The sequence below is a fragment of the Sceloporus occidentalis genome, unplaced genomic scaffold (assembly GCF_023333645.1).
Source record: "Sceloporus occidentalis isolate IW3139 unplaced genomic scaffold, rSceOcc1.0.p SCAF_1, whole genome shotgun sequence".
Taxonomy (NCBI): Eukaryota; Metazoa; Chordata; class Lepidosauria; order Squamata; family Phrynosomatidae; genus Sceloporus; species Sceloporus occidentalis.
In genome coordinates this window covers 64,354,420-64,380,643 of record NW_028316981.1, presented here as the reverse complement: position 1 = coordinate 64,380,643, position 26,224 = coordinate 64,354,420, and the positions used below count along the sequence as shown (strand labels likewise).

Here is a 26,224-nt window from a genome sequence, read left to right as displayed (position 1 = left end):
ATTTTAGTGTTCAACGGAGAGAATGAAAATTGGGAAAAAATACCCCCCCCCTTTTAAAAAAATAAATAAATCATCATTTAGAATAAATTCGTTACATTAGAAATGTTAAGATGTATTGAATATAATCTGGTTCATTTGCAAATGTATGATATTTGGTATACTTAGAAATGTAGTTTATTCCTGCAAGAACTACATATTTACTAATTGAATTAACTTTTGTGGCTACAAATACAAGGCAGTGAACTATGAGAAATCTAGGAGCTCTTAACTTTTGTCAGTTTATGATAATTAAACAAAAGATCAAATGTGAAAACAATAGGAACCATTAATATAAGAGTAAAACAAATAATTCCCGAAGTCAAGCAAAAACAAAAAAACAGTCATTTTTAGAGAAAGAGCTGGGGAGGAAAAGAAGTGGGAAGATCTTAACTCAATATTTATTTTCCCAAATGAAACTCTGCCTGATTACTCTAATCTCAGCTATTCATATTAGTGTCTTTTTCTTTTTCTCCTCTTTCCTTATTATTATCTTCATAGACTGAAGTTTGCTTGAGTGAGAAAAGATTCTCTGGCCTTTCACATGTCTGTTAATTTCTTGATTATGAATAATCCTAAACACAGGACACTTTCTTTCCCATGCTGCAGAAGATGAGGGAATGTTAAGACGTGAGAGGCTGAACCAAGCAAAGAACGTGTCATCATGGTACAAGATGAATCCATACAGAAATATGATTTTGATTCTACAACAGCTGAAAGATCCTTTCTGACACCATTTCCTGTGTGTGCTTAGAAATCATTTCATGATAGTAATGGGCTAGAAGCAATACATTAATATTTCATCATAAATGTTATATTAATCTTTCTAGAATAAAGTATGGGTAGGAACTGATTTTAACCCAGAAAAGCTGACAAACATACACAAATGTCTCATTCGAATCCTTCAAAGCCTGATTCCTCTTGGCACTCCTTTGAAGGGAAATGCAAAAGAGATGCCCCGGTCACCATTTTCCTGTCCAGGCATTCAATATGGTCAGAAGTTGCACCACGGTGGAGAAAGTAGAGGAAGCTGGTGCTATTTTTTGATACTCCCAGGAGAGACTAAGCTCTTGCCTTTTGCCACTCTATTCAGAAAAGGGGATGGTTCTTTTTTAAAATAAGAGTTATACAGTACTTACATTGACCCAGGTTTTTTGACTAAAATTTCTAGACTTATACATGAGTATATACAGTATATTGTACATATGTTCTATAATATATTTATTCTAGAACACAGACCTTCTGAACCAACTTTCAGTGTTACTGCGATGAAACAACCACCAATAGCTTTAATGTGTCACTACAATTCTAAACAGATGTGATGTACACTGTTACTGCTGCTTTTTCTTGTGGGCCATGGTTACAGTAATCCTTTGAACTCCAAGCCCAAGTACAATACACTAATTGGGCAAAATCTTTTTTGAAGCACTTGTAGGTTAGAAATATATTATTCCCAACTCAAAGTCAGGAATGTCATGGGGGAATACAATATTTCTTTTTGCCCAGTCAACATCTGGGCAAACATTGACTGGGCTGAGCTCCTAATAAATTATAGGTTAGTGAACAGTAGTTACAATCTTTCATTATACAAATTTCACATAATACATATGAGAGCCCACGTAGTGTAGTAGTTTCAGCACTGGACTACGACTCTGGAAATCAGGGTATGAATCCTCACATGGGCATGCAAGCCCACTGAGTGACCTCAGATAAGTCACACTCTCTCAGCCTCAGAGGAAGGCAGAGGCAAACCTGATCTGAACAAATTTTATGAAGAAAGCAGCCTTAGGGTTGCCAGGTCAGAAATGACTAAATGGCACACAACAAATTAATTTATCCTCTCACTTACTCTAATGTTGTTTTAGACAACAATACAAATTCAACAAATAGAAAAAATACTGCTTTCATTGAATATTGATTTTAGTAGCATTTTAATTATATATTATGTAATATATCAAGATACAAAAATGAAAAGAATATTGTTTCACCAATTCAAGAATTGTGGGTTTGAAAACTGAGAAGTTATTGAATATATAACCATCTATCTGTTGGATCTGAATCTAGTTCAGCACCTTGTTTCCAGCAGCAACACAAACCAGAAGCTTCTTTGTATATAACACCTTAGATTTCTTTATGTCCAAACTGTACAATTTTTAAAAGTGAAATAAGCCCACAATAGTAGTTAACAGCTGGAACATGCCATTTACTATTATTATTGTTGTGTCACTACCAGCCAATTTACAACAAAATTCTGAGTGCTTAACATAATTTGCTATGTAAGGACCCATCATGCAAGAGTGCTATAACAACTTTGCTAGTAATTTCATTTATGGGCCAATTGGACTATATATATATATATATATATATATATGTATATGTATATGTGTGTGTGTGTGTGTGTGTGTGTGTGTGTGTGTGTGTGTATATATATATATATATATATATATATATATATATATATGTATGTATGTATATAAGCATTCTGGAAGCCTCTGCTGCTATTGAGGCACACGCAGGAGGTAGTAATTTATGCTGCTTTCTTGAAATAGATTCCTGAGGTGTCTTCCAATACTACATCGAAACTATAAGAAAAGCATTTAGAAACTCTTTACTACACCATAGAATAAAAAGCAGCATGATCCAAAATCTAAAAAAGAGCAATACAAGAACTGCAGAGCAATAAAAGAGTTCAGATTTCTACCAGCACCATAATGACATCAATGTAGGGAATTGCCACAGTTGCTGCAGAATGTTTTGCAAGACAAGCAGGATTCTACTCACTTGTACTTAAACTTAACGGAAAATCTTAGCCATGCTAGATTCCTTGTGAAGAAGGGCAAGATAATGAATTAATAAATTAATCCTGCTGCCTCACTACTGAGCTTGTGCAAAGTTGTACCAGCATTAAGATCTCAGGAAAGCCTTGACGACAGAAGGGGGAATTTCTACTGGAAAAAGGACAGATTCTCTGACTGTCCCCACTCCAAACAGGCTATTTCTATTATAAATGAGTTCAGGATATTGGGCCACAATCCATGATACCAGTTCCCCGTGAATCAATGGCTGGAGTCCCTGCCCTTTGCTCAGCTAGCGAAAACCCATCTCAATCTAGGCACCAGCTAAAGGAATACTCTGGCTAGGAAGCTGGTTTTGTTGCGGAGAGTGTCACTGGACCAGTGTTTTTCATTTGTCCAGCAAATTGTTTGAGAGTTCCTAGGCCCCACATTTATGAGTTTTCAGTCTAAACAGCCTGAAAAGAAGGCCTTATGAGTACTCACAGGCTCAAACACGTCATGCTTTTCCACTAATAAAAACTCATCTTGAGATGTGACTCTAGTTTCTTCTGTGGATTCCATTGGGTGCTCCCAATTTTCTGCTTCCTTTGTTGCAAAGCCAGCTGCAGAAACATACCAGCTAGGAAGGGGGATTACTCCCTGGAGGAAGCACTGATGTTATTTCTGATCACTGCTTGAAGATAACAACAATAATTAATCCTTTTTGCTAGGCTCCAGGGAGAAGGATTTAGCTGCTCCAGATGGGATACCTCTATAGGACAAAGGTTAATTGATCCTGTTCTTTGTCTTTAAATGTGGTAAAAAGGGAAGAGGTTAAAGAGTAAAAATTGTGAGTTGGGACTAGGGCTGAGATGGGGATACCTATGAGACAACTTGCTTATACCACCTGTTTATGTGGACACTAGTTTTATGAATTAAAATGAGAAGGTCTAGTGCTATACAGGGATAGGATATGAAGTGAAGTTGAGAAAGTACCATCCTTCTTGTGTTATTTTTAATCATAACAATTGCATAAAAAATTACCACTAATCAGCTGAAATACTGAGCTGAAAATAGCTGCTACTAGGGATGTATATCTTATATCTTATTTTGTTCATTTTTGAATGATATTTTTCATTTGGGAACTCTGTTATAAAAATGTGTTCACATACAAAACATTGTCAAGGACATAAATATGCACAGAAATCAGTCTGTTTTGTACAGAAGACAAAACAATGTTTTGTGAAAAAAATATTGTTTTCACAAAAAGTCCTTAAGTGTAAAAACTGTCACAGCAATGAAACATGAAAACATTTGCAAATATTCTTTACACTCCTACATGGAAATGAATGAAGTTGGAAGTGAAAGACCTGATATTTACACACTCTGAGCAGCTATTCAGAGATTATTGTTTTCAGAAACACAGTATTAATTTTAAAAATGTATTTACAATTTTACATCTGTTTATAGAGTCTGTATTTTAGAGCAAGTATTATGTGCCATTTTTTTCAATTATATATCATTCAGTAATAACTGCAACCTGGTATGACCATATATTTTCCAAATGTATGCATTTCTACTTCTTTTATATATCCTCGGTATGACAAAAAGCTGTGTTTCCTATCAATTTGGCAATCAACTTTAACATTACTTTTGAAACTGGAGAGTATCAGGAAATGTCATTTAAAAAACTATTGAAGTATTTAAAAATGGAGTAAACACAACTGAAAACTTCAATTGTTAAGAAAACATCCATGTAAGTGTAGAGATGCATAACTTCCATTTGACTGGTGGCCACTTTTTATGTTGGCTAATTGCTTCAGGGTCATCTTTTTTGTGTGTGGGGAAGATTTCAAAGTAAAATTAAAGTACTGGTGGCCCTCAACTTTCACAGCGCTTAGCGGTGCAGGATCTCTGCAAAAGTAGAAAAACTGCAAATACAGTTGGCCCTTAGAATTTGATTTTGCCTTTTTATATAAGGGACACCATTTTACTATGCCACTGTATTTAACAGCATTTGAGCATCCACAGATTTTGGTATCTGGAGTGGGTGGGGTTGAGTCCTAGAACCAAACTCCAGCCGATATCAAGGGCCCACTGTATGTCTACCAGGAGCCCTGGTGGCACAGTGGTTAAATATTGGTACCGCAGCCACAATGTTGTAAGTTTGATCCTAGAGATGGGCTCCAAGGTCCACTCAGCCTTCCATTCTTTCATAGGCTGGTAAAATGAGTACCCAGCTTGTTGAGGGCGATTGGGGCCATTGTACACCACTTAGGGAGTGCTAGTTCACCGATAAGTGGTATAGAAAGGTACTTGCTATTGCTATTGTCTAGACATCCCTAAACCGTATTTAATACACAAAAAAGTGCTTGTACTGGTGGTGTGCTGGACCTGGCCATGCACGCAGTCCTTCACTCACTCACTCACTCATTCAGGTGGGAGGGGGAAGGGAAGGGGAGGGAGGAAGAAAAGGGATACCCATCCCATCCTCTTCCCATGCCTGTGTGTCAGAGTGAGCAAGGGAATCTGCACACCCTCCCTCCTCATGTCATCCTGTCCTGAATGGACAAGTGAGTGAGCATGTGTCCTCCCTCTTTGCAGGACAGACTAAACTTCCCCATCCCACCACCTTAAAACTGTCTGCCTGTGCAAGTGAACAAACAAGTGAAGGAATTCATATGTGGCCAGGCCCAGCCACACCACCAGTTTGATTTCCTCCCAGTAACACCAGTATCATTGAAGCCCCTGTTAAAAGTGGCAAAGGGCAGCAGTGGTGGAGGTAGCAAATCAAATCTACAAATGATTAAACCACAAATGTGTAAGGTGAACTGTACTTAAAATTAGTAACACAAATGTAATAGAGATTAAAAGTTAGGTGAAAATATTTTAAAAAATTATGACAATTAATATTATTAAATTGCTGATATTTACTACTGACACTGAACTAAAATAACTAAATTAGCAGTGATATTGATTATTCAATGGACAACAGCTTTCCCTGTTGAGTGTAACGCATTTGGTGGTATGACACTGAATGTTATAATTGACTGTGATGTGAAATTCTTACAAAATTAAAATTCTGGAGAGCATTATTTGGCCACAAAGAGGGCTTGAAGCTGGATCATGGAGTGCATTTTGCCCACTCCTCTTTTACATTATATTTTAACTAATTCTGGATATAAGACAACTGACCAGAAGAGCTTCATTGTAAGAATACAGTGAGATGATCATGGATTCTGAGCATACCTATACCCATATCTGGGATTGTCATATTTGATTGCTATGGATAGATTTAGCCCTCTGTTCCTGAACATTCTAATATTAGGGCACAGAACTAAGACTGACAAATGCTGGAAAGTTGCTATTTACTTTTGCTAGAGTATAGACCAATGTAAATTAATTAAAGTGATAGTAGAATTTACAACACATATATCAGTATGGTACCACACAGAACAACATTAAATATAAGAATTGTAAACAAGAAATGATTATGTCCTCCAACTGGTACATTTAGAAATATAGAAGCCTTGGAAAAGAGTGTTTAAAGAACATTACCGAACTGAATCCTTTAAAACTAAATGCTTCCTTGCTGTGTTATTTGATGACTAAGGGAAGCCCACAAACCTCAAATTTCTAATTTCCACTCCTAAGGATTGGTTTGCAATGCAATAATAGTCACAGGTAATTATAAAAATAGCCATCTCTTTATTACTGGTGGCTCTACTGTAAAACTTGATGTTACTTTCTCTTCAGAATGTGAGTCTCATTTGAAAGCCACCTCAGGGTTTCGAAACTCTGGACTACACAAATATGGCTTCTATCAAATTACTTTGGCCTAAACCCTATTGCTAGTCTCAACTAGAGTAGAGCCATTGGTTCAATGGGATTTACCAATGTCGTGACTTCTCCTTCAACAACTGATAGAATGGTTCACTTCCAGATGGAAATAACTAACATGATTCCAGCCTTTGTGTCATAACCTTCTGTGGAAGTCAGATAAATGCAGCAATAGTGCGACTACATGCATATTTACTTAAAAATAAATTTGACTGTGTTCAATGTGACTCAATCCTAGTCTGCAATTTGTACAACTCATTCAAAAAAGACCTCAAGGATATAGCCGTGTTAGCAATTAAGGCATCTGGGGAAGTAGACAGAAGCCTACGAAAGCTCATCCTCCCAATTTCTTTCTTTCAGATAGGCCCGTTATAAATGGGCCTTAAAGTACGCGACGAGCACGTACTAGGGTTAGTAAGGGGCGTCCTTTCCGGACGCCCCTAACCCTAGCACCCGCTCCGCGCGTAGAAAATGGCGGCGGCCATTCCACACGGCCTGCTGCCATCACTACGTCACGACTGCGCCGCCTCCAAACGAGGCGGCGCGGTTGTGACATATTGGGGCTGCCCCAGGGCGCCTAGTGCGCCCTTTCCAAGGCTCCGGAAGGAGCTCCGTTTCGGAGCTCCTTCCTGGCTTTGCATCACTGGGCGCAGCCTTCAGACGGCTGCGCCCAGCAACGCAGAGGAGAAAGGGGCCAAGCGGCCCCTTTCTCCTCCTCCCTGCCGTCGCGGGGTGTCCTTGGGGCTTGGAGCCCCAAGGACACCCCTTTCCAGGCGGCAGGGAAGCGGCGTTTTGCCGCTTCCCCGCGGCCTGGAAAGTGGCGGATCGGGGCCTCAGCGGCTGCCGCTCTGGCTGCTGAGGCCCCGATCCGGTGGGGAAACGGGCGGGTGCAGGCTCCCGCTTTTCGGCGATCTGTAACCTGCCTTAGTCTCAAAGGTGCAAAAAGATCTCTCTACATACTTAAAAAAGACCTATTTGGTCTTGTACCACAGTGATGTTTAGGAACAGGCCCCTTTAGAAAGTGGGAGTCTTTGTCTATTAAGCATCCAAAAATCACACTATAAATATTGGAATAATTTTGTTCTCTCTATTTAAGAATGTCAGAGCTCTCTATACTTGGCTCATGTTCACAACAGGAAAAACACAACACATCTAGACTCTAAACACTGATAGATTCTTAAATTAACCCTACCTCTTAGATTCTTGACAAAATCTTCAAGCTTCATTTTACGTTCTGGTTTCACATTTGGACTATACATATCTGTATTTAGTAATATAATTGCAAAAGCTAAAATGAAGATAGTATCAGGATTTCTGAATTGCCTCACAACGCCTGGATTGCAGATGCAGTATCTCTGGCTAGGAAAGACAGCGAAGAAAAAACATGAGTCAGATTCAAGAATGAATCAGTTGGCCACTTAGAACATACTAATAAACGGTTTCATTCAGTTTATTATACTCATGACAGAGACATTCAGTATTCTAACATTATTTACTATTTTATTCTGTTCTTTTAGCTAATTATAGCTTCTCTAATTCAGATGGCTTATTGTTATGCCCCATGTCTGCATCCACATTACTACTGGTTGGTCTAGATATTCCTCCAGTTAAATCTATGCTAACTCTATTAAAATACATCCCTTCAGTCCTTCAAACTCTACATGTTGCACAGGAGCACATATGTCTAATACGTAGTGCACTATGCTGCCATGTAGAACAAAGAGGATTAATAACTAAAAACCAGAAATTGTGATTAATCCTCTGCCATAAAATTCACAGCAGAATATTACACACTATTGTATAAGTTCTTCAGCAGGATATGTAAAGAAAATATCACCCTTTTCCAAGCCTAATACTACTGTTCATATGAACTGCATTGCTGACTGTGGCAGTAATTCTTGCTTGCTTACAAGCAAACGTGGTCCAAATATGGCAGCAAAGAAGTCAAATTATACAACGAGATAGGCAGTAGGCAGCACACTTCCTTCACCTGGAATGTATGTACAGTACACACATTTCTAAAATAGTCTTATGACTTTGGTCCAAAACACACTGCAGAAATAATACAGTTTGAGACCGCTTTATTTGCCCTGGCTCAATACTACGGAATTCTGGGAACTGTAGTTTTGTGAGACATTTAACCTTCTCTGTCAGAGAGCTCAGGTGCCACAATAAACTACAATTCCCAGGATTCCCTAGCACTGAGCCAGGGCAGTTTAAATGGTCTCAAACTGGATTATTTCTGCAATGTGTTTGGGACCTTAGCGATTCAGCGGACACTCCGAAGATAATTCCCTTTATTTTGAGAACATTGGAAGCTATAAAATTTCTTCCCACATTCCAACCAGAGTTGGAGAGCAAGGATAAATTCCTTTTCCCACCAATGAAAAGGAACCTTCATCTAGGTTTTAATAAGTTAATGCTCTTTACTCAGCTCAGTTAAGCAGCTTAATTAAAGGTCAACAAAGTGCACTGTAAAATACTATAAAGGACAATGGCCTGGTCCAGACGGATTGGAAAGGATGCCCTTGTCACATGCAAGGGCGGCACTTCTAGACGCCCCTCGCACGTGATGAGGGCGTTAAAATGGCGGCGCCCTGTACAGATGGGCGCCGCCATTGTGACGTACCGGATGCATAGCGTCCGCATGTCGCAGCCCCATTACAACGTCACAAGTGCGCCACTGGCGCACTGCGGCATCATAATGGCATCAGAAGAACCACCCCCTTTTCGCGGGTTCTTTTTCGTCTGTGGGGAAGTCCCACTTGTCTGGAGGCTGTGGCTTCCCCGCAGACCAAAACTAGGCTCCGGGAGACTGTCCTTTTTGGACGGTCTGTCCCGCGCCATAATCTTCATTCCAACAAGTTGAGAGTTGAGAAGATACATCTTATTTTCTTATGTTTAAGAATTAAGTTGCAATTAGGCAGCTTTTTCTTTCAGCTTAATATGGATGGTCTAAGAAACAACAAATGTACAATATGTTGTATACTGAAAACAGACTACCTAAAAATGTGACTGTGAACACTGAAACAAACAAAACAGGGTACATCTGGCTGCATTCACCATTGCTACCCCTGTGGCTTAACAGATGAGAACATAACTAAAAGAAGGGCAGATAGGTCTTTCTGTCATACCTAAAAGCTTCAATGAGCCGTTCTACTTTTTGAGCTTCTCCTTGAACACGGATATGAGCTTGGAATTTCCTGAGTGCTTCATCCAGTTCCATAGCCGAGAAGTCCATTTCATCCACAACACAGCTAGGACAAAGAAAGATATACAACTGCTTTGAAAGTAATTATAACTCTATATAATAGTTGAATGAGCTGATGTAAACAGGTTATGCCTTTACGATATAGCTAGTGTGGTGTAGTGGGTGGACTACAACTCTGGAGATCAGGGTTTGATTTGTTGCTTGGCCATGGAAACCCACTAGGTGTCCTTGGGCAACTCACATACTTTCAGCCTCAAAAGAAATCCCATGATAGGTCACCATAAGTTGGAAACAACTTGAAGGTGCACAAGAACAACAAATGATGAATAATGATCAGAGAAGAAGAAAATAAATTAGCACAATTAACCACCACTTTTACGTGTTCCGGGAAATCTCCCCCCCCATTCCAGACTTTCATTAGAAAACAAAGTATTATTTTGATACACTGTTTTATTAAGTAGCAGAGCTTAGAACTGTTTTTTTTTAAAACAATCCTTTAGTTTCTTTTAAAATGCAACATGTTACTTGTTATGTTAAGGGTCATGCATTCCAAACATCTTATTAATATGTTACTTTTTCATTTTTAAATATATTTTGAAACAAAAATGTACTTAAAAATAGAAAAAAATAGCCCCTAGTAGCCTAGACTGCTCCAAAGTGTTTTATGTTTTAGAATGTTTTAGAAGTTAGAAATAAATGTTCTTTGTTATACTAACAGAAGCATATGTTGTGACTGTACTTCCCAATAACAACATCATTAAGCTTTGTTACTTCAAATAGGAATGCATTACATCCCACTTCTGGCAGTCAACAGATACCAGGCTTCTCTTTGCCAAGGTATGCTGGGAAAAGGGTGGCGAACAGCCTTCAATCATCTTTCTTCCCCACTGCCCAATTCCAGAATGATTCCGAATGAAGAGCCCTGGCCCTTTTTCTTACTGAAGCACTACACTGCACTGTCTTCTCCTTAAAACTGCTTTGGGAGACACTAGTAATCTATTTTAACAATTTAAGGAGAAAAAAGATATGCAGGAGGCAGTCAGGGAGGCCACAGAAGGATAAAAGGTTTCTCTGCAAAGCTGATGCAGGGCTATGTTTTGTGAAATTATGGTCTAATAGTCTATTCTGATGCCTGTAAAGTCTACAGTACATTTTAAAAACTGTGCAGGTTTCTACCTTATTAGGTTTTTAAGATTGCAAAGTTCAATCTGGAGAGCAATTGCTACAAAGCAGAATGGACTGATGCAGTAAGAATATACCTCCCATATTAAAAGGCTTTTTATTAAATACATTGCTATGTGATTATACACTCAATTACCTTCCACAGACTATCTTTTATCTGAGCTTCTCTGGATCCAAGCCTTAATTTCAAATTTTGTTCATTCTCAATTACAGTTAGGATTGGTGCCAGAAGAATAATATACTATAGTTGAGATGAGATGGAAAGAGAGTCTATATGAGCCTACAACTTTCCTGTTCAAAATCTCTTAACTATAGTTATAAGTGGACCTGTGCTGGACCAGAGATCCTAAATATGAGCTGGGAATTTCTGAGAAAAGGAGGGGGAATTGTTTTTGTCTTCCACACAGAAGATCTCATCAGAGGTGTTATTAGTAAAATTTGATGTAGCTTCTTTGACATGGTAGAGTCCATGTATTAACACATGAACCACACAGCTAGCCAAACTGATGGTCCACCAATTAGATTCGAGTATTTGAGATTTGCTGTTGTGTCTTTAATCATTAGACTTATGGCTCTACTAAAAAATCTGTCCCATAGCTGATTAAGCATTACACATATTCACAAAATAATTACAAATATCCAACAAATGAATCCCAAGACTTCATCTACTAGCTTAGTAGATGTAGATGACTACTTAACAGAAGTAGAGGTTAGATTCCATTCTGTAGTACTACTACTTAGTAGTTGTTTAAATTAGATACTATTCTGCAGTGAAACCTGTCATCTAGATTAATATTTAACGTGTAATTTTAAAAATAAAATATCATCTACTTCTTTCACATGTTGTGTTGTAGAAACATGGTTTTTTTAAAAAATGGCTGCAATGGGTCTGTCAACAACATGTCATTATTCTCCTACCCTGTATAAATTCAACATACAGAGCAATGTATAAAAATAAACTACATAGTTTTACCTGACATACTGTCAGTTAATAAGAAAAGTTTCTATATTATTTAACATTGGTTGTTTTAACTAAGTACTGGATTGGCATATTTAATTTTCATGGCTGCATTCCAAAATGCTTAGTTAAGTGCACTCAAATCTCTCTAAACCTTTTAAGACCAGAAAATAGAAAATTCAATGCTATATTTATAAGAGCTAATAACTGACTCAAATGTGAAGGGCAGATGGTGAAAGGTTCTAATTTATTTGTAGATCATATACTTTGGCAACACATCAGACTTCATCAGTATTAATATGTGGTAAAATTTCCTGTACAAAAGCCTTTCTTTGATATACTTAAGCAAGATTCCAACATAATCTTCTAATCTACAGGATTGTTTTCAGAAAAAACATGGATCTAGATTTAAAGATCAATGTAATTCTTTCAGGAACCCATGAATTAGAATACTTTTATTTTACTTTTTAATGAAAATGTCCACTTTTCTTTTGTGTGTGCAGGAAAAGAACATTCCATCTGTCAAATGCAGAACTTTGAATTTAAACACATTATGCAACTGTGGTTTGGTAATGAATACTACTGATCAACATACTTAATCCAGACAAGACAGAGGTGCTTCTGTTCAGTCAGAAAGCAGATCAGGGAAAATGGATCCAGCCTGTGTTAGATGGGGCTACACTCCCCTGAAGATGCAAGTTTGCAGTTTAGGGGTACTCTTGGATTCAACTTCGAACCTAGAGGTCCAGGTCTCTGCAGTGACCAGGAGTGCTTTTGCATCTTTAAAACATGTGTGCCAGCTGTGCCTTTTCCTTGAGATGCCAGAACTGGCCTCAGTGGTACATGCCTTGGTTTCATCCCATTTGGACAACTGTAATGAGCCCCACTTGGGGCTTTCTTTGAAGAGTGTTTGGAAACTTCAGCTGGTCCAAAGAGCTGCAGCTATACTGTTAACAGGGGTAGGCTACAGAGGCCACACAATGCCCCTGTTGAAACAGCTCCACTGGGTGCAAGTTTGTTTCCAGGCACAATTCAAAGTGCTGATTATGACCTATATGGGTCCGGTCCAGACCGTATCTCCCTGTATGAGCTGGTCTGGGCTGTGAGATCACAGGAGAGGGCCTTCTCTCAGTCCCACCATTATCACAAGCATGGTTGGTGAGGATGCAAGAGTGGGCCCTAGACTCTGGAACTCTCTTCCCAGAAAGACCAGAATGGCCCCTTCCTTCTTGTCCTTCCACCGGCATGTTAAAACCTTCTTACGCAGACAGGCATTTAAAACAGGCTGTTTTAAAAAAGCAGGCTGGGGGTGTCGTATTGTTTTAAAGTGTTTTAAACAGTTTTATTATTTTAACAAGAAATCTATTTTTATATTGCAATAGTTTAATTCTATTTTAATATATCATTTTTCTCTTTTTAATTGCACTGTTCTTTTAATACGGTGAGCCACTCTGAGTCCCAGTTCTGGGAAAAGAGCGAGATATAAATAAACATAACAACAACAACAACAACAACAACAACAAGAACCTTTGCATCCAAAAGTGACTCACTGAAATACTGTACAGGTAATTGTATAAGGCTGAGCCAGAATTTAACCTGTATCGTAAGCAAGTATGCTGTATATACTAATAGCACATCAGTTAAAAAAAACAAACCACAATGCACCAACAATTCAATGTTTTCATTAGCTATTGTACTTCTATATTGCTTGCTTAACTTTTGGAGAGTTCCTTTTTAAATGAGAAATGAATAATATTTCTGACTAAGGGAGGAACTTAATGACTACTAAACTTTAAAACAGTAGTATCTCATTCTTCAATAGCAGCAGAACCTAGCATACCACATTATGCTATTTTGTCGTAGAAAATGACTTATGCTATCTTTCAAGCAACAACAAATGACTCAAAATTAATTGACAACTTCCATCTGGGTAAACCTGTCTTATGCATTCTAAGTAATCAGGGATTAAAGTATAGCTGAGAAGCCATTAGAACATTCTTCTAGATTAGTCTTGCCGAGTTGTGTGCACAGTGATAAAATAATGGGAATTAAAAAAAAAACCTTTTTTTTTTTTGCTTAATTCTTACACAGCTTGGTGTTCTTCTCTGCAATTGCTTTCAGTTTATGCATAAAAGAGACAGTAAACATCACTTCAATTAGAAGCTCGTGGCTCATACTAAAACATGTAATAGTTGCAATGCTTAGTACATGGTACTTACTCCAATACATCCCGGTTAAACTGCTTTTGCCGATTTCCGAGGAACTCTCCAATCATCTGTCTGCTGAGTCCTTTTCTCTGCAGAAGAAAGTGGGCAACTCCAACAGGTGTATCTGGCACAAAGCCTCTCTCAATCAGGTACTGGACTCCTTTTTCGGGTTTTCTAAGGAAGATAACAGGTTCAAAATTCCCATTTTCTTCCCTCCTACCACCTATGCAAAGCATCCTATGGTCAAGGCGTATTGGGAATGTTTTAAGATTTTTGCACATCTAACCAATATAATTTAGTCTCTAATGCAAAGGTCTAAAATTATTTTGAAGACACTTCTTATATTTGGTTAACTTAAGAAGCAAGAGTGCTACAGTACACAATTGACTATGGAAAAGTGAGCAACATTTTAAACCCTTTTTTAAAAAGGCATGTATATTAGTCTTACTTAGAGTAGAAACACTAAAATGAATGTGACTTGCTAGTCAAAAAGGTTTGTTTGAATTACTTCAACTTGCTCCATGGATCCCCTCAGAGAAGAACTAACACAGTGATGGGACAGTACTCAGTTCTCGCAGACTGCATTTAATTTTTATTATAAAAAGAGAAACAATGTCCCTAGATTACATGTGAACCAATGTAGTTACTCTGTCCTATCAATTTATACAGTCTTGTGCCACCTTAAAGCAGTAATGGGCAAATTGTGGCCCTTGTGCAGCCCCTGGAGCCCACATATGTAGACACCAAATCACCCCACTAGTCCCCTCAAAACCTCCAACCCCATATTAAAAAAAATTAGCACAATTTTTGGGCAGGTTTTGCCCCCAAACCACACAAAAAGTCTCCCACCACATGTGAAAACAGGGAAAAATACCCCACAAGTAATGTAGACCCCATATAACCCTAAATACCTTGATTTTCTCCTGCAGACCCTCTCAAAAAGAGCTACAACAAGCCAATTTGAAAGGGACTGCAGAAGAAAATTGAGGTATTTGTGCCAACTGTGGGGGCTTCTGGCATCAGGGAGGTCTGGAGAGAGAAAATTGGTCCCTGACTCCCATACAGTTGTACACTGCTGCCTTAAGGACTAAAAAGTTCAGATGAATTGGTGGATTGCCATTTTCTTCAGACGCAAAGGAAGAAATGGGCTATAGTGCACAAAAACTTCTACCAAAAAACAAAAATCCTAGTTAGTCTTTATAGTCCAATGAGGCTCCTCATTTTTGGTTGCAACAAACTAATCCTCTATACCCACCATCACAAATGTCTGTTCATGTCACCCTGAGCCACATCATAGCTACTTGGAGTTCCCTCAGGCTCTATAGTGAGGGAAACGTTCACAGTTAGGCCTTAGAATGTGGTAGGACTTCATAGACTTTGAACTAGTTTTCTGGAAATAAGGATCTAACTTCACATAACATAACAGTCATTTTAGCAGCTAATGCACTGTCTTGGAAAAAAACCATCAGTGTTGCCACAGGTGAAGCCTATAATCACCATTCAAAGATAAAATTACTAAGAAATCCATACCCTCAGTAAGTCTCTCACTCTTTCTCTATCCCCATCTATCTATCCATCCATCCCTAAGGAAGGGGTGTGCAAAGTGCAGCCAAAGGTCTACAAACACTTGCCTCCCCTAGAGCTCTTTGTATGACTCTCAACCACACCAGAACCTTTAGAATAATCTTTTTTTAGTGGGGGAAAAAAAAGGGGGGGGGGAGAGAGAATGAATTGCCTTTTTGAATTTCACCTTGTAAACAGGCTGCATGTAAAATGGAAATTCTGCAACATTTGGAAGTCACATTTATCTTTTATTTGGCTCAATTTGAGAACCACCACAACTGCCTTTCTCAAATTCTGCAGCAAAGACATAAATTATCACTTAGAACTAAAGCCCCAGTTACAGTATATCCACCAAACTTCCCAATGCAGAGCAATCCCATGACTATAGTTCTGTGCAGAAGCAGCTTAGGATCAAACAAGACAACAAAGGCTCTCTGCAGAGATTTGCACTGACTGGTGAGGTTTAAAAAATTGCCTCTGGTAAGCTGCATGGTCTCACTAGCTGGTTCTTCTGTTATTTCCTCCAAATTACTACAGCCATAGGAATATTTCATGCATGGGATTATAGGATTTATGAATCATGCTTAATGTTTATTTTTACAGTATGCTTTACTAATGCAAAGAAGAAGACATATTTCAAACATTAGATATACAAGTACACACTCACAAATTATTCCCACATCAAATCACAAATGCATATAACTGGGGAGCAGAAACACATTCTTTCCAATTGTATTTAGGCTCCATCCACATTGCAGAAATAATCCAGTTTGACACCACTTTAACTGCCACGGCTCCATGATCTGGAATTCTGGGAACTGTAGTTTTGTGAGACATTTAGCCTTATCTAGTTCAAAACACAATGCAGAAATAATCCAGTTTGAGATTGCATTAATTGCCCTGGTTCAGTGCTAGAGAATTCTGGGAACTGTAGTTCTGAGAGACATTCAGCCTCCTTTGTCAGAGAGAGGTCTGGTGCCACAGTAAACTACAATTCCCAGGATTCCTTAGCACTGAGCCAGTGCAGCTAAAGTGGTCTCAAACTAGATTATTTCTGCAGTGTGCTTTGGACTTTTGTCAGAGACCTCTGCTGCCAAAACTAACTATAAATCCCAGAATTTCATGGCACTGAGCCATGGCAATCAAAGTCATGTCAAACTGGATTATTTCTGCAGTGTGAGTTCAGCCTTAGATAGCCTCTTGGGTGCTTGTTAATTATTGGATACATCATACAGAGGTAGGAAATGGTCACCCTCCAGACTTTAATTCCTATAATCCCCACCACTGGTATACTGATGGGAGTGGTTGGCCAAAAACATATTCAAAGCGTCATTGTTGTCCATTTTTGGATACAGGGCAGGATATAAAGATATACATACATGCATACATAATATATTGACTTTATCTTTAATTCCTTATTTATACTCTGAATTCAGATATCAGATCCTCAGTCTCAGAATAACTGACATGATCAGGAATATTTTGAGTGTTCTTCAGCTTAATACAACATTTCGTGGGCTGTCAAACATTAGCTTGTTTTGATATTTCAATGAGTAAACTGTGATTTGAGTGGTCTTACTAAAACAGGACTGAAAACCATATCAGAATTTTGGTTTGCAGGGATCACTTAATCCACAGTGTGCTGATTTAGACATCATAGTAATGTTTTACCAAGCCAAAAGAGCAAGAGAAAGGGGAAAATACATACATGCCTTGTTTCCAGCATCTATCATGCTTTCTTCCCCACTGGCCATACTGGTGAGGAATGCTGGGAGGTGCAGTTCAATAAATCTGCAACAACATCTGCATGATTCCCATCCCTGCTCTAAGACATTTTTTTGGGTGAACAAAAATATGAAGTCTAATAATGCAGCCAGTGCCTTCAGTTTAATAAAGAAGATGTAGAAGTAACAAGGGCATACAGATGATGGATTTATCTGCTCCCATACAATTGCCTAAGGTTTGTATAGTAGAGCTGTGACCACAATTCAATATTTTCATTGCTTTTTCCATCTCCTAACATATTACAGTTCTCTAAAAAAAGCTTTCCAGCTTTGCAGATCAAGGATGCTGCCTCTTGCTGAAACAAGTGAAATCAGTTTCCAAGAACAAGGTGACCTTTCTATTTTTAGACTAAGATAGTAAAGCAGCCACAATGTTTCCCTCATGCAATTATTGAAAAATAACATTACCAAATAGTTCTGTGTGCTTAGTCTGCTCTGCTACAGTAGTAAAAATGTAATGCTGGATAAGTAAAAGAAATATACATTTTCCTCTCAGTGAAAAAAATTATCTTGTCTGAAAATCAGCCTGCTTGGAAGTTCTCAAGCGATAATAAAAGAATATGCTATTAATCCAAGGTCAAACTGAAATAATATTTTCTTTATTCAAATCAAACATTAACTTTCATCTGAGTAAGCAGAAGAAAACAAGGCTGCAATCCTAAACAAACTTTCTGGGGAGTAAAATGAATTAAGGCAGTAAAATTTACTTCTGAATAACATACTTAGGATTGTACTACAAAAGCGATGCTTCTTAATTACAGTTCAGAATTTTTACTCCTTATCTGAATTTTTTTCGTTCTGGAACATCAACTGGTGGACTAGTTCTGGATATACACCATGCTACACAGCTTTTAATTCAATGTGGACTTTGATGACCTAAACTCAATTGCTCATTAATGCCCCCTACAAAAATGTGAGTGTATTCAAAGGCAGGTAGATGAGGCTGGTTTGGAGAAGGATTTATATTTAGCTTATTTAACTATATAAGCATTTTTATACCCTAGTCTTAAGCCCATCAACATGCAGATTGCTTCATAGATTTTCTATCTGTGCAACTTCAGAAAAAAAAATATAAAACTTTATTTGAAAAGAGTGGATTCTGCAGCATGTCAACATTCTGGGGATTGCCCCGAACCTGATGATCTTAAGGCTCGATCATTACAATGTCCTTTATACTATAAAGCTCAGCAGGTGTTTCTTGTACTTCTAAGATTTTTTAAAAAATCAAATTGGTTTTTAAAAAATGTTCTAAATAATATAAAAACATATAAACATGTCACCTGGGGTATGGTCTGCTTTGCTATTTCCACAGAAAAAGAAATGGATTTAGCAGAGATTAGAGGTGTGAAGGCTGGGGGAAAATAAGGAAATTGGGGATTCCCCCCCTGAACTTTTCTCTGTAAGATAAAATTTTGCATAATCTTCTGCCTCCCCCCCACAAGTAAAATGGGGAAGAGGGGAGTGAAGGTTATGGAATATTTTATTTTCAAAAGATCAACAAAATGTTTAAGACAAGGTAGTCATATATTTAGGAAGTGGCAAAACCACCTCTGCCTAAGAAAACCCTGTGAAATTAATGGGGTTGCCATAAACTGATAGGTGACCTGAAAGCATGCACACATACGGACACATAGTCTCATATATTTGCTACCTCAAAATAATTTCCAAAAATGAATTAAGAAAAAATTGTTGTGAGAATATTTATGCTCTCCAATCATTACAATTCCTTGTTTTGGTTTCTTTTCCTCAGTTGTTTTTACAGGAATCACTGTGTCGTATCTGCTTGACACTATGAAGGACTATGAGAGATGAAATAGTTTACTCTGTTTTACTACTGATGACAATTTATTCTGTTTGTATTGGGGAAGAGTTGCCTGCTGACCAATACTGATGAAATACTGAAGAAACCAAATAGGTTCCTTATAGTTCATGTGTTCCATACAGTTCAGAATCCTTTTTCCCATATGGGAAAAAGTTAAATTAGAAATTGAATAGTAAATTCAATTTATAATTATATTTGGAATAAAATGTGGTTCTCATATATTATACATGATACTTATATCACAAATGAAGTATTTGATGCCTTTTATGTTCCCAAAGCAAAAAAGTAATGTTCCACCTACTATGAGTGCTAATACTGTATTCTTCAATTTTTCTAAAAATGTTAATTCCTGCTCTCCTTATCTGAAAAAAACAACAACACAGTCACCCCCAATGGCTTCGAATTTTTTGGAAATTATATATCTCAGGAGAGATAACTAACAATGTAGGGGACCATTTAAACTAATGAGTTTGTATTGTTCTGACCAAAATTGGTGATAAACCATGACATGAAATCATAGAATTGGAAGGAACCCAAAAGATTATCTGGTTCAACCCCACCAATGCAGGAATCCTGCCTTTCCCCCTTTTGTGTGCTCACTCTAAGAAGGTAAAAATGACAGCTGAAAATACAGCCATCTCTACTTTTCACAACCAATGAAAGAGAGTCCTCTACTTTTCAAAGCATTATATTCTACTGCAGAACATCTCCAACAATGTTTTGTTGGAATCTTCTTTCTTGCAAGTTGAATCCACCAGTTCAGCCCCTTTTGTCTGGACAAGTATAATATAAGCTGATCTGTTTGAGTGTGGCAAGTGTTCAGGTGAGTGCACTTATAGTCCAAGAAAACAAATAGTGAAGAAACCAAAGCAATGCAAAGTCATACACACCAGCATGAGCAAAACCAGTAATGTGTTTAAGTATGAAAGCAGTATGAGCAACAGAAAAACCAAGAAGCAAGCCAAAGTTCATTAAATGAGAGAACAAGGAACATCAAATGATGCCAAATGAAGAATTTGCACCAAAGAAATAAACTTGGTTGTATTCAGTGTAAGTTGAAGGCTTTCATGGCTGGCGTTCATATTTTTCTGTGGCTTTTCCAGGTTCCGTGGCTGCACGTTGGAAGAATTTATTCCTGACGTTTCACCTGCATCTGTAGCTGGCATCATCAGAGGGTGGTGGCATAGAATATGCCACCACCCTCTGATGATGCCAGCCACAGATGCAGGTGAAACATCACGAATAAATTCTTCCAGAACATGGCCACATAGCCTGGAAAACCCATTGAAAACTTTGATTGTATTCATTTATAGCTAGCTGTAAATCAGCAACACTGGCCTAATTTCCTCAGTGTTTTATTTTTAAGTCAGGCCAAAGTCTTTCCAGATCTTTTTTTGCTTCCATTTCAGACTATGACATTTAGAAGAAGCAGCATCTCAGGCCTTGACTCTTGTTCCCACATGGCTCTACATGGTAAGGTCCAGGCTTCATTTCCAGGGCAGGGCTGCCTGACTCCTCTGGTTCAAACTGGAGCCTGTTATCTTGGGTCTCCTCTTCCCCTTCCTCATCTGAGGAGGCCTCCCCAGATAAGATAAGTTTACTCCATTTTATACACGACAGCCCCTCAACTATTTAAAAATGATTATTTGTATCACCTGTGAATCTTCTCTTTCCTATGCTAAAGATATCCAGTCTCTTTTTCCAGGCCATTTGCCATCCTGGTCACCATCATCTGGACACACTTCAACTTGTCAATATCCTTCCTGAACTATACACAGAACTGCCGTATATATTCGATTATAAGTCAACCTCATGTACAGTCGGCCCTTCTTATACACGGATTTTTTATACACGGATTCTAGCATACACGGTTTGAAAATGTCCCAAAAAAGTATAAATTTACCTTGATTTTCCATTTCTTATAAGGGGCACCATTTTGCTATGTCATTATATTTAATGGGACTTGAGCATACACGGATTTTGTTATACACGGGGAATCTTGGAACCAAACCCCAGCGTATAACAAGGGTCCACTGTATAAGTTGAGGGCAAGTTTTGGGGCCAAAATTATGGATTTTGCTATGACTCGTGGATAAGTCGAGGATAAAATTTAGGGGCATATACTAAAGGATCTAAAAGATGAAGCAAAGCAAAACAACATCAAAGAACTTACAAAACCAGCAGACATAACTCTTTGTGCTTACTCTTAAGACTGGATGGATGTGAGAGTAGAGGGGGTCAGTGCTTCACATATTATACTCTTGCTTTTCATCAGGAGATGGTTTCTTTTAAATGAGAGTTAAGATACAATACTTACATTTACCCATGGATAAGTTGACTTAGGTTTTTGGGGTCAATTTTTTGACCTAAATTTCTAGACTTATACATGAGTATCTACAGTAGACTCAGAATTTCAGTCTCATCAAAGCAGAATAGAGTTGTACTATTATTTCCCTTGGTCAGGATAGTATAGACTGCATCTGCACTGCAAACATGATCTGAATTGACACAACTTTAACTGCCATGGCTCAATGCTATGGAATTCTGCAAATTCCCAGAAATCTATGGCTTTGAGTTGTGGCAGTAAGTGGTGTCAAACTGGATTATTTCTGCAGTACAAATGCAGCCATAGTTGATACAGACTTGAATTGTACTTTAAGCCCTCCATATCAATGGATTTTTTTTAATCCATGGATTCAACCATCCAGTTTGAAAATATTCCAAAAAGATATAAATTCCAAAAAGCAAGCCTTATTTTTTCCTATTTTATATAAGGGAAACAAGTTTACTAGGCCATTGTATTTAATGGGGCTTGAGCATTCACAGATTTTCGTATCCACAGGCAGTCCTGAAACCAAACCCCAGCAAATACCAAGGGCCAGCTATACTGGCCTTTTTTGCTGCCAAATCACATGTTGACTCATGTTAAGCTTGTGGTCCACCCAATCCCCTAGATTCTTATTTATATGTATCCATCTATCATTTATTTATTTATTTTGCACTGCAGATTTGCACAGTGCTGTACTGCTGTTAAGCAAGATGTTGCCCATCTTACATTTTTGCATCTGATTTTACCTGCCCAAATACAATATTTTATCCCTATAGAAATTAATTTTGTCAGTTTTTAGAATCCTTAATATCTGCATGGTATATCTGGTTTATTTTCATTGGTTTGTACAATACTACATATATTGGAAAGGCCTTTGGCTAAAGGCAATTAATTGTTTTGTGTGAACGATGTAATAATCTAAGACCACAAATTCTGATGGATAAGCTTACCAATAAAAAAAATAATAATGGAAAATGCTCCTTAATTAGATTCATCTTTTGAATATTATATTCTAATTTAGGAAGATTAATAGGAAGAAGGCTGTTTGGAAACTGCATTTGCAAGAAAAAAATCAATGGTCAAGAGGAAAGGGGAATTTAAAAGGCTAAGACCAAATTAGAAATTGATATTTTTATTAGCACAACTTTTATCCTTTCAAAAATGTCTGCTTTAAAAATGAATATATAAAAATATTTTTGAAGAATATTTTGATATACAGGAATTGAAAAAGCGTTACACAATGGAATTATTTCCATGTGAAAAATACTAGAGGAGAGAAGAGAACAGTCACAACAAAAGCAAACTGACGACTTGACACACACTGAACTGCAATCATATGAATAAAGGCAAAGGAGTTGGTAAATCTGCAAGGGAAGGAGATACGTTACTTCTCCATACATTTTGCAACAAGGCATTCAAAATGTGCAACAGTATGGTAGTTCTTTGCTGTGGATTCTGGTAAATCTGTTATTAATGCTGGTCAACTTCAGAACAAAAGCCTCTCATACTGGAACAAGTTGTCTTTTCTGTGATGATCAAAGAGATTAGATAGATTACTAAATGGTAATTTGATGTATTATGGCTGGCAACCCGTTGGTTATTTCTAATTAAAGTAGACCCAATCAACTGTTGAATGAGGTATATACCACTGAATTAATGTGTCTGCTCTAAGCACTGCTAAAAACAGGATTTAGATCTATGTGTATAATCACTCATCTGTATTATTCTGCCAAATGACAAAAATAATCCAATATCCCAGGATCCACTAGAGATATCACAAGATTCACTACACCACTTGACATGATAATATACACAACCAACTGACAAACTGGTTAGATGCAAGGCATGTGAAGTTAGTTTAGCTTAGTAGTTGTGTGTATTTACTCATCCATTCCACTTTATGGATAAGTGGAAAGAATTAATAATCCTTTGTTATTATTGAATTGTTATGAAATTATTATTATTATTATGATTTACTATGTATTGCTATGTTATATTGTTTTATTATTTTCATGTTTATTGTTATTGCTTTTTATTATCCCCACTGCTGTAAGCCACCCAGATTCCCAGTGATTGGGCGGGATATAAATAAATCCTATCATTATTATCATCATTATTATTATCAACTTAGAAACAAATAATAAATGGGGGACTATGTAACTCTAAAGATTTACGATAGTCTTTAGAGTTTAAAAATAAAATGATTTTTCTTGAAAGCACCTTTTCATGGAGACCCTCCAATGGCAGTGGGTTCTGCTGACTGGTAGATTACCTATTATCAGCAGTGAGCAACTAAGAGCCCTTCATCTAAAACTTCCCATAGTACCCTAGAGCTTCCAACATAAGCCTTGCCTACACCAGGGAAAAATCCATACACATATAGAAACACATGACACAGGGCTGTTTTAACAGTGAAAAGTGCTTCGTTTAGGATTTACTGCAACTCTTAAAAACTCAGCTTTTTCTTTGCCATTTTCAGGAAAAGACAGTCTTTTTTTACATGTGTCTGTCTGCATCGAGAGGGCGGTGGGATACACAGGTACAAGACCAGGTTGATGGCGACCTCCCAGAGAACATTCTCTGCAGCCGCTCCCAACTTATGGAATGGCCTGCTGGACGAGATCCGTCAAATCACCAATCTAGAGAGCTTTAAAAAGGCCATTAAGACGGATTTCTTCCGGCAAGCCTTCCCGGAATAAAATGCTCGGCCACAAATAAGACTTCCCATCCAGTGAACTCTGCTCATGATTATCTTTATTTAGCTTAGTTGGTTTTAATATGTAGTTTTTAATCTTACGTTGTTTAATTTTGTTTTAAGGGGGGCATTATGTATATATGGATGTATTTTAACCTATTGTACGCCGCTTTGATTGCCTGGCAAAAAGCAGGATAGAAATAAAAAAAATTATTATTTTATTTATTATTGATTAGGTATATGGCAAGTGTCACAATTTTTTTAAAAACAAGTGCAATGTTACTTGCTGAGCATCAGGGCTGCCACCCACTGTCTAGCTGAGCCCATCCACACAGAAAAATAAAAATGTTTCTTTCTCCTTGGAGCCACCACAGAACCCAGCTGGCAAAGTCTGAGGGCAGAACGAGGTGCCTAGCCATGTGATCAATGGTTGGGGTGATGTTTCTAATCAAACTGTCACTTCACCATTGAAATCATGGCTGGGTGCCTTGTTCTGACCTCAAAGCCAGTGGGACTCTGCTGGGGAGGTGCTTGGCTGAGAAGGCAGCAATGGCAGCCCCAAGAAGAAGGAGAAAAAAAGTGATGCCAATTCGAATTTGGGTACGTGAAATGCGTGGACATCATTTCAGTTTCAGTGTGATATATTACAAGTAGGTGTGGCATGAACAAGGTGAATTTGGGACAGTTCTGGGGCAGAATATTTTGAACTGCAGTTGGATTATTTTTTCTGGTGTAGACAAAGCCCATAGTGCCATTCAAAGCCATTAAGGGAATAGTGACATTCCAGATTGTACTTGGTACAATTAGCCTTCACTAAGGGCAGATGTGGGCCCTAGCTACCTGTTTCCTCAGACAATATGAGAACTGAGCTGAGTAACAGTTAATAATAATGTAGGATATGTAATTTCAGTGGAAAAGCAGCAGGCTAATGTGGGGGTACTTAACCCTTCCTTTACCTATCACTTCTCTGCACCCCTCCTCCCAGCTTATTATGAGCCTATATGGGGTTCAAGATGGGAACATAAACTCCAATTCTGGCCATGTCTGTGTGGCCTAGAACAGTGCTATTCAAAGTGGTGATCTCTGGACTGGTTCCAGTCTGTGAACCATCGGCTGCCGGTCCACAGCAAGTTTCCAAAAAGAAGGAAACACTTGTAGACAATGGGCACAAATACAATCCTGATTCTTGGCATATTAGGGAGAAAAAAGCCAGTACCACCCATATCAGATAGCCTGATAAGCATTGGTCTACAAGACAAAAAAGGAAACTAATTGGTATAGGGAAAGCATTCTCTCCTACTTCTCTACTAAAAATGTCTTCCTTTTTTAAAATTTGTTTTTATTTATATACCGCTATTCCAAAGATCATAGCAGTGAACAGCAAGTAAGCTAATTAGCAAGTAAGCTAATTTGCCCCCAACAGTCTGGGTACTCATTTTAGCGACCTCGGAAGGATGCAAGCCTGAGTCGAGCTTGGGCCCTTGTGGTTTTTAGTGAATGGCTGCAGTACAGGCGCCACCAGGGCTCCTTGACATTATTTAACCAAGAACTGGCTAGAAACCTGAAATAGTTAATCCTATCCTTTTATTACTGCCAGAAAAGCTGAACAACAATAAAATGCTCAGATTAGCAGCACAGCTACATTTTGGTTACTTTCTTGACTTCTTTTGTTATTTTACATTGCCCTACTTAGTGCAGCAGAACAGCAGCTTCCTTTTTTGAAGATAGAATATGGCTGAGCTTACTCTAAATTGTTCAAAAAAGAAGACCCTGCCTGCAGCACAATGGCTGCAGAAATAAAAACCAATTACAACTCTGGAAGA

At 38.0% G+C, this 26,224-nt stretch overlaps 1 protein-coding gene across 8 annotated transcripts in view; it reads right to left on the bottom strand.

Annotated features, from left to right (window-relative positions):
- Positions 1–26,224, bottom strand: part of IQSEC1 (IQ motif and Sec7 domain ArfGEF 1) — a 479,651-nt gene that overhangs the window by 35,143 nt on the left and 418,284 nt on the right. For all 8 annotated transcript variants that reach the window (XM_089523108.1, XM_089523116.1, XM_089523111.1 and 5 more), the window contains 3 exons: positions 14,221–14,382; positions 9,785–9,907; positions 7,843–8,009 (listed from right to left, as the gene is read on the bottom strand). In XM_089523108.1, coding sequence (XP_089379234.1) covers positions 7,843–8,009; positions 9,785–9,907; positions 14,221–14,382 — 452 coding nt within the window. The remainder of the gene's footprint in view (positions 1–7,842; positions 8,010–9,784; positions 9,908–14,220; positions 14,383–26,224) is intronic.